We start from the raw sequence: 13690 nt of genomic DNA, 5'->3' as shown, positions 1-13690 counted from the left end.
GGGAGTAATAAGCTGCCAGTTATGTTATCAGAAAAGTCATGGAGAGGTCAAATTCTCATATTCCAGAAATTAGAATTATTCACAAAATATATATTCAATTCCACTGAATAAAATATTAAATTTTTACTGATAATAAGGCAGAACGAGACAGTGGGAATGTCATCTTTTCAACTCTGTGGTTTACGGGCAGAAAGCAACCTTTGAAACTTATGGATTTAAATAAGTGAGATTGCTTAACAACAGTGGATGGGAACTTCTGGGACCTCTAGATCAATGAATTCCTAATTCTGCTAGAAGCTAGGATACAATTGGCCAAAGTAAATAAAGCGTACCAATGCAATTTGAGCAACCAGTTAGGATGACGTAGGAGAAGGGAGAACTGAAGTTTTAAAAATATATAACCCTTTTGCCATTGCATTGTAAACTTCAGAAAGGAGTTGGCATGTCAGGCTGCTTTTCTCCCAGCACATGTTGGTTAATAAATACGTTTTTAACCAGTACACTGTTGTTTGCAAGTCTTTGAGTTTAGCTAGGTTCAGCTTAATACTTAGTTCTGAAAGAAACCCTTCACTTCAGTTAGAATGGTGGCATCAAACTTTAAAGACCACGTTGAGGGCCTATAGTCAGAATCATCCAGATGACTGCAATAAAGGACTCCATTTGTACTTTTTGTAATTAGGGATGCACCTACTGAATCAACTAAATTCACTAAATCTGAGATTGTAACTATCTGCCAGCCCTTTGTAGTGTTTGATTGAGACGTTCGGCTATTGTATTTCAGACTGAGCAAACATCAGCAGCTTCTTCTGAACCTTCTTCTCTGAACCTGTGCCAACTTGAGTGCATTATGGGAACAATATTTTCTAAACAGGATTATTGATCTAAAGTTATTCCAGACCTACTTTGCTTAATATTTAAACCAGTATTTTAAAAATCCCACAAGCCTCACTCCCAACTTTATTTTTCTAACCTTAATAAATAACAAATGTCACAGTAATTCTCCATTATAAACCATCAACTTGCTTGAACATTTTCTTCTATACCAATAAAATATTGTGGGATTTGCTTTTAGATGAACACAAACTATTTTGAGCAAAATTGATCTTATATAAAAAAAAATCACACCCTGGAAGCATAAGTCTGACCATACAAACATTTGTTTAGTTTCCATTGTGTTTTCTCTCAGCATCTGCTTGCTATCTTTTGGGGCATCAGAAACACTTTTCTCTGGAAAGTATCTCTTTGCAGAAATGTAGTTTTTACGCTGTGATGACTTCTGACCCAGAAGCAATATGTATGTATTTGAAGGTAAATATTTTATATATATAGTGCAGAAAATTGGTAATTTTTAAAAGATATCCATGAATCTGTAATTGGCTTTATGAATGTGTGTAAATGACTTTTAAGCTTTTGCATCAACCGTAATTTGCTTGAAGAAAAAGATTGGTCCATGTGAGCTGGCAACCCTTGACCTGGAAGTTAATTTACAAAAGCCATGTGGCAGCAGACTCGAAGAGTTGTAGATAAAGGAGAGCTACAGCAGATGGAAGCATAGAAGCTGTGTGCATACAGCTATGGAAGATACGACCTAAATGGTGAGCTTCTTTGACGTAAACTCTCTTTGTATTGTCACCTTCCTTGTCTTCAACCCGCCATTCTTTTGTCTTTGAAAATTCCTATGCTATCTCCAATATCCCTTCCCTTTCTAAATTCCTTGACTGTAACTGCTTTCCAAATCGATGCCAATCTGTCCTGCAATTCCTTGTTTGAAGTTCTGCATTCAGAATTTCAGCCCTGGTAAATATAGATTTTTTTATTGTATGGGTGTTGCTGGCTGGGACAGCATTTGTTGCTCACCCCAAATTGCCCTTGAACTGAACATTTCAAAGGACATCCGTCCTGTCCCACCACAGGCCCAAACATTCTAGGTCGCTGTTCAAGAATGTCTACCAGTCTATCATCTGCTCACACTTTGGTAAATCAGACCACAAGGCTGTGCTCCTGCTCCCGGCTTACAAGCTAAAAACTAAAACCGGAGAATCTACCGTAAGTTGTGCAATGTTGGCCTGACGAATTGGATGATCTCCTACATGACTGCTTGGAGTCAGTAGACTGGTCAGTCTCTGCAACCAGTCTGAATGAGTATGCCACTATGGTGATTGACTTCATTAGTAAGTGTGTAAAAGACTGTGTGCCTGTGGAGTCCATTCACTTGTTTGAATAGACAAAGCAACAGCACTTGATATGATTTTCTAAAATGGTTTTCTTTTATTGAACAAAACTTAAAAAACAATTAACATGATAGCAGCGAAAGAGTGAACCTGGAGACTGGCTTTACAGCCAGGCCCTGTACAAAAACATGTACTGAAGAGAGTGAAGTCTGAGAACTGAACTGAGCCAATCAGGATCTCAAGAACAAACTGAACACAGTACCAAACTATATTTCAATTCTTATCTCATTATTTGCAGGTTGTCTCTGGAAAAACAATTCTTACATCTGCTGTTATTTGCCTGAATTGTGTACTCTTCAGGAATGCAGTCAATTTTCAGCTAACCTTTAGCCTTCTGTGTTTTAAACTGTAATCAAGTTAGCAGTCAATTTTTTAAGTGTAGAATTAGTTACATAGGCAGAAATATCTTAAAATGAAGTCTTTGCATAAACTGAAGCAAACAGGGCTAAGCATATATAGGATCACTGTTGTAGGTAAAATAATCCTCAGACTGTTAGTGAGTCAAAATATAGTGGTTTTTATTTCAAAACTCTGGGGTTTAGTCCAGAAATTTGGGAGAAGTAGGACTGCAGACTTCTCATAGAACACGAGTGGGCATTTATACATCATGAGTCTTAGTGTCAATCATGACACAAGTTTCCCATTCCGGCCAGAACTCCGGGTCTTCCTTCCTTGGTCGTGATACGGCCCCAGATTTAATCATGATTCACAGTCCAGCTGGCAGCTGCAGTCATGACACACGGTCACAATTCAAAACCTTTCTGCAGCAGTACCGGCATCTCTGTCTTTGAAGTTACTTGTGCGATCGCGGCTGTCCCAGTCTTCCTGTTAAAAGCCGGTATCGCTATCTGCTATCAGCAGCTGTTAAAAGCCGGTATCATAAATTACCGGCTGCGTAACGATGCCCATCTAACACAAATAGGTAAGATTTGCAAAGTCTACAAAATAGTAGTCACATTAAGCTATCTGTCTTGATAAAAATGAGAGTTAAAGCATGTAAGACATGAACAAATAACTTGTATTACTGCCAGGAGCAATATAAGCTTGAGAAGATCAGTCATGATGAAGGGTTATGTGTGTGTCATATTCTAGGTACAAAATCCATTAACCCTTTTCCTACTCCAATCACTCAGTGCCAAAGAAGCAAATCCAATTGTTTCCCAACTGCAAACCATGGGTCAATGAACAGAGATATCCACTGCCTGCTGAAGTCCAGGTCTGAGGCATTCAAGTCAGGTGACCCTGACCTATACAAAAAAGCCAGAGATGATCTACGGAGATCCAAAGATGCCAAAGGATAGTACTAAACCAAGCTAGAATCTCAGGCTCCTACCAACTAAAGCAAGCTCTGCAAGTCATAATAGGCTACAAAAGAGGAAGGCAGGCAAAATCGCCTACTCTGATGCACCCGCCCAATGAGCTTAAGGCACTCTATGCTTGTTTTGAGCAAGAGGTCTGTGAGAGCACACCCTCCATCCTGGAAGCCTTGGACGGATCTGTATCCAAGATCATCTAAGCAGCCTTCTCAAAACTCAACCTATAGGAAGCAACTTACCCAGATGGGGTACTCAGACGAGCACTCAAGTTCTGTGTGGACCAGCTGGCACGGGTATTCACAGACATCTCCAACCTCTCTTTACACCAATCTGAGTTCCCTACCTGCTTCAAGATAACAAACATCATCCTGGTACCAATGAAAAGCCAGGCAACATCCCTTAATGACTATCATCTGGTGGCTCTGACATCCATCATTATGAAGTGCTTTGAAAGGTTAGTCATGGCACAAATCAATTCCTGCCTCCCAGACTGCTTGGATCCATTGCAGTTCGCCTACTGTCACAACAGATGCCATTTCCCTGGCCCTACCCTCAACCCTGGAACACCTAGATAACAAGAACACCTATGTCAGACTCCTATTCTTAGACCACAGTTCAGCCTTCAACACCATTATTCTTGTGAGACTCATCTCCAAACTTCATGGCCTAGGGCTCAGCTCCTCCCTCTGCAATCGGGTCCTAGACTTCCTAACCCACAGACCATAAGGACAGGCAGCAACATCTGCTCTGTGATCATCCTCAACACCAGTGCTCCACAAAACTGTCCCTGACCCCTTTCTAAACTCCTTATACACCTTTGACTGTATGGCCAAATTCCTCTCCAACTTGGTTTTCAAGTCTGCTGATGACACCAGTGTACTGGGTTGGATCTCAAACAATGATGAGACATAGTTCAGAAAAGAGAAAAAAATCTGGTGAACTGGTCTAACAACTATAATCTCTCCCTCAATGTCAACAAAATGAAGGAGACTATCATCGATTTCAAGAAGCGTAGTGGAGGGCATGCCCCTGTCTATATCAATGGGGACAAAGTAGAAATGGTCGAGAACATCAGGTTTTTACATATCTGATTACCAACGACCTGCCCTAGTCCCTCCATGTGGATGCGATAGCTAAGAAAACCCACCACCGCTTCTACGTTCTCAGGAGACAAAGGAAATTTGGCATTTCCGCTACAACTTTTATCAACTTCTACAGATGCACGATAGAAAACATTCTTTCCAGTTGTATGACAGCTTGGTGTGGCTCCTGCTCTGTCCAAGACTGCAAGAAACTACAAAAGATCGTGAATGAAGCCCAGTCCACCACTCAAATCAGTCCCCAAACCACTGACACTGTCTACACTTCTTTCTGCCTCAGAAAAGCAGCCAGCATAATCAAGGACTCCATGTACCCTGGACATACTCTCCACCTTCTTCTGTCAGGAAAAAGAAACAGAAATCTGAAATCGCGTAACAATTAATTCATAAACAGCTTCTTCCCTGCTGCCATCAGACTTTTGAATGGACCTACCTCACATTAAGTTGATCTTTCTCTACACCCTAGCTACGACTATAACACTACATTCTGCGATCTCTCTTCTCCTTCCCTATGTACGGTACACTTTGTATAGCACGCAAGAAACAATACTTTTCACTGTATTATAATACAAGTGACAATAAATCAAATCAAGACAGTTAAGTTATTCACATTGTTTTGGTTCTGGAGTCATAAGACCAGACCAGGTAAGGATGGCAGATTCCTCCCCTGAGGATTGGTTTTACCATAATCAATGACTGTACCAAGGTTACCCCAACTATCCTGTAGTTGCTACGTTTGATGTTACATAATTATTTGAACAACAGTGTATTACCTGCAATTTTCCAGTCCTCTTGGAATCATTTCCATATCTAAGAAGGATTAGATAATCATGAAGAGGACACTACTTGCTTTATATTACAGCTTATTAAGTTCGAGCAACCATGGTGGGATTTGAATCCACCTTCCCAGAACATTGGCTTGGGCCTCCTGCTTTCTAGACCAGTAACATTTGCAGTATGCCACCATCTCCCCCTTAGCCTTAACCAATGTAACAATTTCTGTGACCAGACCAGGATTCATTGTCCTCAATTGCTCTTTCTTTTTTAAGAAAGATGGTTGACCACTCCATACTGTCCGAGCGCCTCAGCTTTACTGCCCAGATCAGTGGGGCTGCTTTGTTTGATTCCATAAACAATGGTACAATCATAGTCCAAATTATCTCCAGCAGCCACTTTATTTCATGCTTTCACAATGCTACCAGAAACCCTGCACCCCCTCGTCTCCCCAAGAATAAATCTTTGGAATCTCAACTATTCCACTGCAATCAGCACTTCTTGCAGCCTCCCATTCCACCCAAAATGCTGAATTCTCACACAGTTTAAAATGAGAGTTTCATGTGTAGCGAGTACTGACTATGCATGCTGCTGTTTCAGTAAGAGGCCGGAAATTTCCTTTTAAATGTCCTTACCTTTGCCGATGTCAACAGCCAAGCGTGTTCGTGCAAAATCCAGGGGATATACAAAACAGAGTGATGTGGCACCTGCAGCTCCTCCAGATGCTAAATTTGCTAAGAACCATTTCATAAACTGAAATACAAAAGGAAAAATTATTGCATTTGTGATTGTTTGAATTGGTCATTAACACTTTCAGTTTTAGCTACCCATTTTGTTTTGTCAACAGTTGTCAAGATTTCTGAACATGGTGCATCTATTTATCTAATCAATACCTGCTTAAGTCACTGATGTTACTTGCAATTTTACATCTTTTCAGATTCTAGGTCTGGTATATGGTTTAAAACTCAACTGTAATACAAAGCAAAATTACATAAGCAAGAAAAACAGAAGAATCATCAAAAATATGAAACTACTGCATTGTTTAAGATCCATCACTATAACCACTGCTTTGACAAGCCAAACACGAGATATTCTTGGAAAAGTAAACACATTCATATTAAAGTAGAAACACAGAAAATAGGAGTAGGCCATTCAGCCTTTCAAGCCTGCTCCATCATTCATTATGATCATGGCTGATCATCCAACTCAGTAATCTGTTCCTGCTTTGCTGAGTATATTGGTGACTATGACATTGGGGAATAAATTTTGCCATGAAAATTATAGCTAGCCATTCTATATTTCTAGATTTGCCAAATTTCCCTCCTCCCCATATTGAGGAGACCAACTTAGATCTAGCCAAACTTAGTCAAACATTCTGCTGGAATATGTAGGGATATACTCTAAGATTATCTTCATGGCATCAGATGGCTATGAGCAGACCAGTGAAGGTTTGCCTGCAAGAAATTACACATTACACTAAGATGTAGTTGGCTTCTTTCCATTAACAACATCACCAGAGAAGTACTGAGAAGAGAAAACATGAGTTCTCATGGCATGAGAATATTGATACAATTTTATAACAATAAGGCATACTAATATAGCTATTTTTGCAAAAACCAATTGGGAATGTACTTTGACTGACATACTTTGACAGGCATGTTGTTTTCATAATGATGGCAAGGTCCATTTCTAGTTCATATATCTTCACGAAAAGGTGCTTGGCAGACATGTTGCTGCCTGCATGGATCATGATATGCAAGGTTCATCTAGTAAGGAATCCTTCTCATGTCTATGAAAAACAGCCCATCTTCTCCAATCTATCTTTGTGGTTGAAATTCCTCATCTCTGACACAATTTTTCTAAATCTTTTCTGTAACCTCTGAAGTATTTACATTGTTCCAGAAGCTCAGTGCCCAGAATTGGATGCAATATGCCAGATGAGGCTGAGCCAATGTTTTAATAAAGGTTCATTGTAATTTCCTTGTTTTCATACACCTTTGCCACCATTTATAAAAACAGAATCTCATCAGTCTTTTTAACCACTTTCTCAACCAACTGCCACCTTCAACTTATATCTCAAGTTTCTCTGTTACAGCAATCACTTAAGAATTGTATTCTTTGGTTAATATTGCCTCTTCTCATTCTTGCCATTTCTCTATATTAAATTCCAACGGGTCTATCCATTCCACCAATTTCTCAATGTCTTCTTCATGTTTATCACAATCATTATATTACCAAGTTTTGTATCATCTGTAAATTTTGAAATTCTGCCCTTTCCACCCAAGTCTGTCATTAATATATATATAAACAACAAACACAGCAGTGGTCCAGTGGAACCCCATTCTACACCTTCCTCCAGTCTGCAAAACTGCTATTCATCATTGCTCTGTTTCCCGCAACTGTCCTTTTTATTCTGTGGGCTTCAATTATGTTGGCAAATCTATTATGTGGCACCTTACCAAATCAATCTTGGAAATCCCCATGAGCAACATCAATTGCATTACATTAAATCTTTCTTTACCTTGTCAAAAAACTAAACTCAAGTTGGTTAAACGTAAGGCCTCATCGTCACCAATCTACCTGTCTCTGATGCAGCAGGCCATGACAGTATTGATACAGTTCTTGTGGAGCCAAAGCTCTGCCTTCACAATGAGGATACCATTCATCATGTTGCGTGACACTACGACTATGCTAAATAAACCTAGCAACTTAAAAATGGGCATCCATGAGGCAAGATGAGCCAAAAGCAACAGCAGAATAGTATTCAACCACAACCTGTAACCTCATGGCCCAGAATATACCATTATCATCAAACCAGAGATCAACTCATGCGTACAGACTGGCCAAAACTAGTGGAGAATTAGAAGATTGGGAAAGCTTTAAAAAACAACAAAGAACGACTAAGAAAGCGATAAAGAAAGGAAAGATAGATTATGAAACTAAACTAGCGCAAAGTATAGAAACTGATAGTAAAAGTTTTTTCAAATATATAAAAAGGAAAAGAGTGGCTAAAGTAAATGTTGGACCCTTAGAAGACGAGAAGGGGGATTTAATAATGGGAAACGAGGAAATGGCTGAGGCCTTAAACAAGTTTTTTGTGTTGGTCTTCATGGTAGATGACACAAATAGCTTACCGAATGTTAACGGTCGTGGGACTGTAGGGGGTGAGGTGCTTAAAATGATTACTATCACTAAAGAGGTAGTGCTTGGTAGGCTAATGGTACTAAAGGTAGACAAGTCCCTGGGCTCAGATGGAATGCATCCCAGGGTACTGAAAGAAATGGCAGAAATAATAGCAGATGCGATAGTAGTAACTTATCAAAATTCACTGGACTCTGGGGAAGTGCCGGCAGATTGGAAAACAGCTAATGTTAAGCCGCTGTTTAAGAAAGGAAGTAGACAAAAGGCGGGTAACTAAAGGCCGGTTAACTTAACATGCATAGTTGGGAAAATGCTGGTATCCATCATTAAAGAAGAAATAGCAGGACACCTGGGAAAGAATGGTTCGATCAAGCAGACGCAGCATGGATTCATGAAGGGAAAGTCGTGTTTGACAAATTTACTGGATTTTTATGAAGATGTAATGAGTGCAGTTGACAGAGAGGAATCGGAGGATGTGTTTTTAGATTTCCAGAAGGCGTTTAATAAGGTGCCTCACAAAAGTTTGCTGCAGAAGTTTAAGGTACACAGAGTTGGGGGTGAAGTGTTAGCGTGGACTGAGGATTGGCTATCTAACAGGAAGCAGAAAGTTGGAATAAATGGGTGCTTTTCTGGTTGACAGTTGGTGACTAGTGGTGTGCTGCAGGGATCGGTGCTGAGGCTTTAACTGTTTACCACATACACAGATGATCTGGAGGAGAGGACCGAGTGTTGGGGAACAAAGTTTGCTGATGACACAAAGTTGAGTGGGAAAGCGAATTGTGTGGAGGACGCAGAAAGTCTGCAGAAAGATTTGGATAGGCTGAGTGAGTGGGCGAGGATCTGGCAGATGGAGTATAACATTGGCAAGTGTGAGGTTATCCACTTTGGAAGAAATTGTAGTAAAATGGACTATTATTTAAATGGTGAAAAATTACAACATGCTAGGGACCTGGGGGTCCTTGTGCATGAATCGCAAAAACTCAGTCTGCAAGTGCAGCAGGTGATCAAGAAGGCAAATGGCATGTCGGCCTTTATCGCGAGGGGGATGGAATATAAAAGCAGGGAGGTCTTGCTGCAGTTGTACAAGGTACTGGTGAGGCCGCAACTAGAGTAGTGTGTGCAATTTTGGTCCCCTTATTTGCGAAAGGATATATTGGCCTTGGAGGGAGTGCAGAGAAGGTTCACCAGGTTGATACTGGAGATGAGGGGGTTAGCATATGAGGAGAGATTGAGTAGAATGGGCCTGTACTCGTTGGAGTTTAGAAGGCTGAGGGGGGATCTTATAGAGACTTACAATTTAATGAACGGGCTAGATAGGGTAGAGGCAGAGAGATTCTTTCCACTTAGAAAGCAAACAAGAAGTAGAGGACACAGCCTCAAAATAAGGGGGAGTCAGTTTAGAACAGAGTTGAGGAGGAACGTCTCTCAGAGGATAGTGAATCTCTGGAATTCTCTGCCCATTGAAGCGGTGAAGGTTACCTTGTTGAATATATTTAAGTCACAGGTAGATAGATTTCTGATCAATAAGGGAATTAAGGGTTATGGGGAGCAGGCGGGTAAGTGGAACTGAACCACTTTCAGATCAACCATGATCTTATTGAATGGCGCAGCAGGCTCGAGGGGCTAGATGGCCTACTCCTGCTCCTATTTCTTATGTAACTCTGGTAGAATGAGTGCAGGAAAATGCTGTATTTTCAAGAGATCTCACAAAGAGGTTCTGAGTCTTATATAGCTGAACATTAACTTTTTATTGCTAATATAACTATGTGCATATATACACAATATCCCCAGCTATAAGCTCTCTCCATGCCTGCATCTATACTGGTTTCTGTCCAGCCCACTAAAGTCATGACCCTAAAGTCATGTGTCACACAACCCTTCCCCAGAAATGGCAACCAAGCTCCTTCACGTGTGTGAATGAGGTATGACCTTTGGTGGTCACTGTCTTTCCTGCATATACACTCAGTCTAAACCATGAGCTTCTAGGTCATGTTTGCTTCTAGGTCTCTGTCCAGTCTTTACCTGATGCTACTGTCAGGTGTTTCCTATATCACACTGTGGGTGGCATGGTTTTCCAGTCCCACATTAACCTTTGCTATGCCAGATACCCTTACACTACAAAACGTATATCAAGAGCAGCACCAGGCATACCTAAAAATGAGATGCCAACCTGGTGAAGATGTAACACAAAACTACTTGCAAGCGGATGCAGCAGAAAGGGCTAAGCGACCCCACAACCAATGGACCAGATCAAAGCTATGCAGTCCTGCCACCCAGTTGTGAATGATGATGAACTATTAAGCAACTAACTGGAGTAGGGACCTTTGAAAATATCCCCAATCATAAGGACTGAAGAGTCCAGCAAATCAGTACAAATGACAAGACTGAAGCGTCAGCAGCCACTTTTTGCCCAGAAAGGTGAAGTGGATGATTCGTTTGGGCTTCTGGCTGAGATTCCAACATTACAGATGTAAGTTTGTCGCATTACAGCCATGGTCCAAGCATGAATAAAAGAACTGAATTCCAGAGATGAAATAAGAGTGATTGCCCTTGACAGTATTTGACCCACTCAGGCATCAAGGAAGCCGAGCAAGATTTAAGGCAGTGGGAATCTGGAGAATATATCTACTGGTTGAGTCAGATATAGCACAAGAAAGATGTAGTTGTAGATATGAGCATAGGAATTCTCCAGAGTAGTAGCATCCTTGGCTCATCATTTTCAGCTACTTCATCAATGACCTTGCTTCCAACAGGCGGTCAGATGTAGGAATATTCATTGATAACTGCAGCATTCACTACCATTCGCAACTCCTCAAACATTGAAGCAGTCCATTTCTATATGCAGCTAGACATGACAACACTAAGGCTTGGACTGACAACTGGCAAATAACATTCAAGTCACATTAGTGCCAGGCAATGACCTTCTACGCCAAGTGTGAATCTAACCATTGCCCCTTGAATAATGGCATTATTACGGTTGGATTTCCCACATCAACATCCTAAGGGTTAGCACTGACCAGCAACTTAACTGGACCAGCCACATAAATACTATGGCTACAAAAGCAAGTCAGAGGCTGAGAATTCTGCTGCAAGTAACACCTTCCAATTCCCCAGAGCCTGTACATTATCTAGAAATGACAAGCCAAGAGTGGGATGGAATACTCTCCATTTGCCTGGACGACTGCAACTTCAGCAACACTCAAGAAGACTGACACCATCCAGAGCAAAGCAATGCACTTGATCAGCACAACATTCACCACCAAGGTAAAGTGGCAGCTATGTGTACCACCTACAAGATATACTGCAGCAATTCACCAAGACATCCCAAAAGTATAACAATGCCAACTGAGAAGGCAAGGAGTAGCTACTATGTGCAGCTTTCTCTCCAAGTGATACCATCCTGACATGTAAATATATTACTGTTCCTTCACTTTCACTGGATTTTGCTTAACAGCCTTGTAACTACATGACATGGACTGCAGCAGTTCAGGAATGTGACTCACTGTCATCTTCTCAAGGACAATTAGGGATGGGCAGTAAATCATGGTCTTGTCAGTGATGCCCCAATCGCAAGAACTAATTTTTAAAAATTTCTTACATCGCTGGACAGCCATGTTCTCTGTCTCCATACATAGATTGTATTTTTGGTCCCTGATCAATCTCACCATCCTATTAGTACCTTTTTTCCTTTTTATATGCCTGTAGAAGCCTTGTTATGTTTGTTGCTATCTTTTCTCATCCTCTCTCATTTCCTATGAAGTTTCAAATTTCAGCTTGGTTGTCACTTGCAGCTGTCTTTACACACCATTTTCCCTCTATTTTGTTCATCGTCGAGGGACCTCTGGTTTTGTTTGCCCTATCTTTCTCATTCCCAAGAACTAGGTCCAACAGTGTTTCCTTCCTCTTTGGGCTTGAAACACATTAACCAAGAGAATTCTCATGAACTCATTTCAGAAACTCTTCTCCCTCTCTGGCCCTTTTCATTATTAGTATCCGAGTCCATATTGAGATAATTTAAGTCCCTTCATTGTTATTATTCTTCAGTTCTTGCATTTCTGTTTGATTTCACTGAAAATTTGCTCCTCTGTATCTTTCCCATTTGTTGGTGATCTAGTGGGCAGCATGGTGGATCAGTGGTTAGCACTGCTGCCTCACAGTGCCAGGGACCCAGGTTCAATTCCGGCCATAAGTCACGGTCTGTGTGCAGCTTGTACATTCTCCCCATGTCTGTGTGGGTTTCCACTGGGTGTTCCGGTTGCCTCCCACAGTCCAAAGATGTGCAGGTTAGGTTGATTGGTTATGCTAAATTGACTCCAGTGTCAAGGAGATTAGCAGGGTAAATGTGTGGAGTTACAGGAATAGGATCGGAGAGGAATTGTAGTCGGTACAGACTCGATGGGGTGAATGGCCTCCTTCTCTACTGTAGGGATTCTACAAAAAAATGAATACACCTAAAAGTGTAATGACACATTTCTTAGTTGTAACCAAATATATTCTGTCCTTGGATCCTCTTTATTACTCAACTGGTCAAGTATTAAGCCTTTATTTGCAGACTTGCCCATTGTGGCATGATTTTCATAGTTCATTATGTGCAAAATGCAAATGCAGACCAATGTCTGCATCAATCAGGATATTGCAACAATTTTGAGATTTGCCTCAAACAAGACACTGCTTATGATTCCGGTCCTTAAATTTTAAAAGTAAAAGTATCCTGGATTCTTCCTTTAAAATCCACAGATCATTACAGTATTGTTTTAATCCAAGGCAGAAGTACTTTAGTGCATTCAGCATTAATGAAGTAATATTCCAGATATTTGTGATAATACGCTAACATTTAATCATACCTGTTTCTCTTTGTCAATTCCTCCCATAAATATTTGCTTGTACTTGTCCTTGAAGGCAAAGTTCAAAGCCTGGGTTGGGAAATATCGAATCACATTCGCTAAGTTGCCACGCCAAAAACTCAGAAATCCTAAATCAAAAGAGCTTGTGTAAGAACTATTTGCAAAAATGGAAAGCAAAATCATCATTAAGATTTGCAGATTGTGTAAATTAAGCTCAGATCATTGGACATGCACTCCAAGGTTGCACAACAGGACCTCTTGAAAGCAACTCCACGGGAATTATC

At 40.7% G+C, this 13690-nt stretch overlaps 1 protein-coding gene across 1 annotated transcript in view; it reads right to left on the bottom strand.

Annotated features, from left to right (window-relative positions):
• LOC145350608 (ADP/ATP translocase 4-like) overlaps positions 1 to 13690 on the bottom strand; it is a 108435-nt gene that overhangs the window by 46588 nt on the left and 48157 nt on the right. Inside the window, exons 2-3 of the mRNA XM_080199816.1 lie at positions 13407 to 13534; positions 6057 to 6174 (exon numbers count right to left, since the gene is read on the bottom strand). Of these exons, the coding sequence (XP_080055942.1) occupies positions 6057 to 6174; positions 13407 to 13534 (246 nt within the window). The remainder of the gene's footprint in view (positions 1 to 6056; positions 6175 to 13406; positions 13535 to 13690) is intronic.

The sequence above is a fragment of the Carcharhinus amblyrhynchos genome, chromosome 1 (assembly GCF_965287045.1).
Source record: "Carcharhinus amblyrhynchos chromosome 1, sCarAmb.v2.hapA, whole genome shotgun sequence".
Taxonomy (NCBI): domain Eukaryota; kingdom Metazoa; phylum Chordata; class Chondrichthyes; order Carcharhiniformes; family Carcharhinidae; genus Carcharhinus; species Carcharhinus amblyrhynchos.
This window is presented reverse-complemented; position numbering and strand designations above follow the sequence as displayed.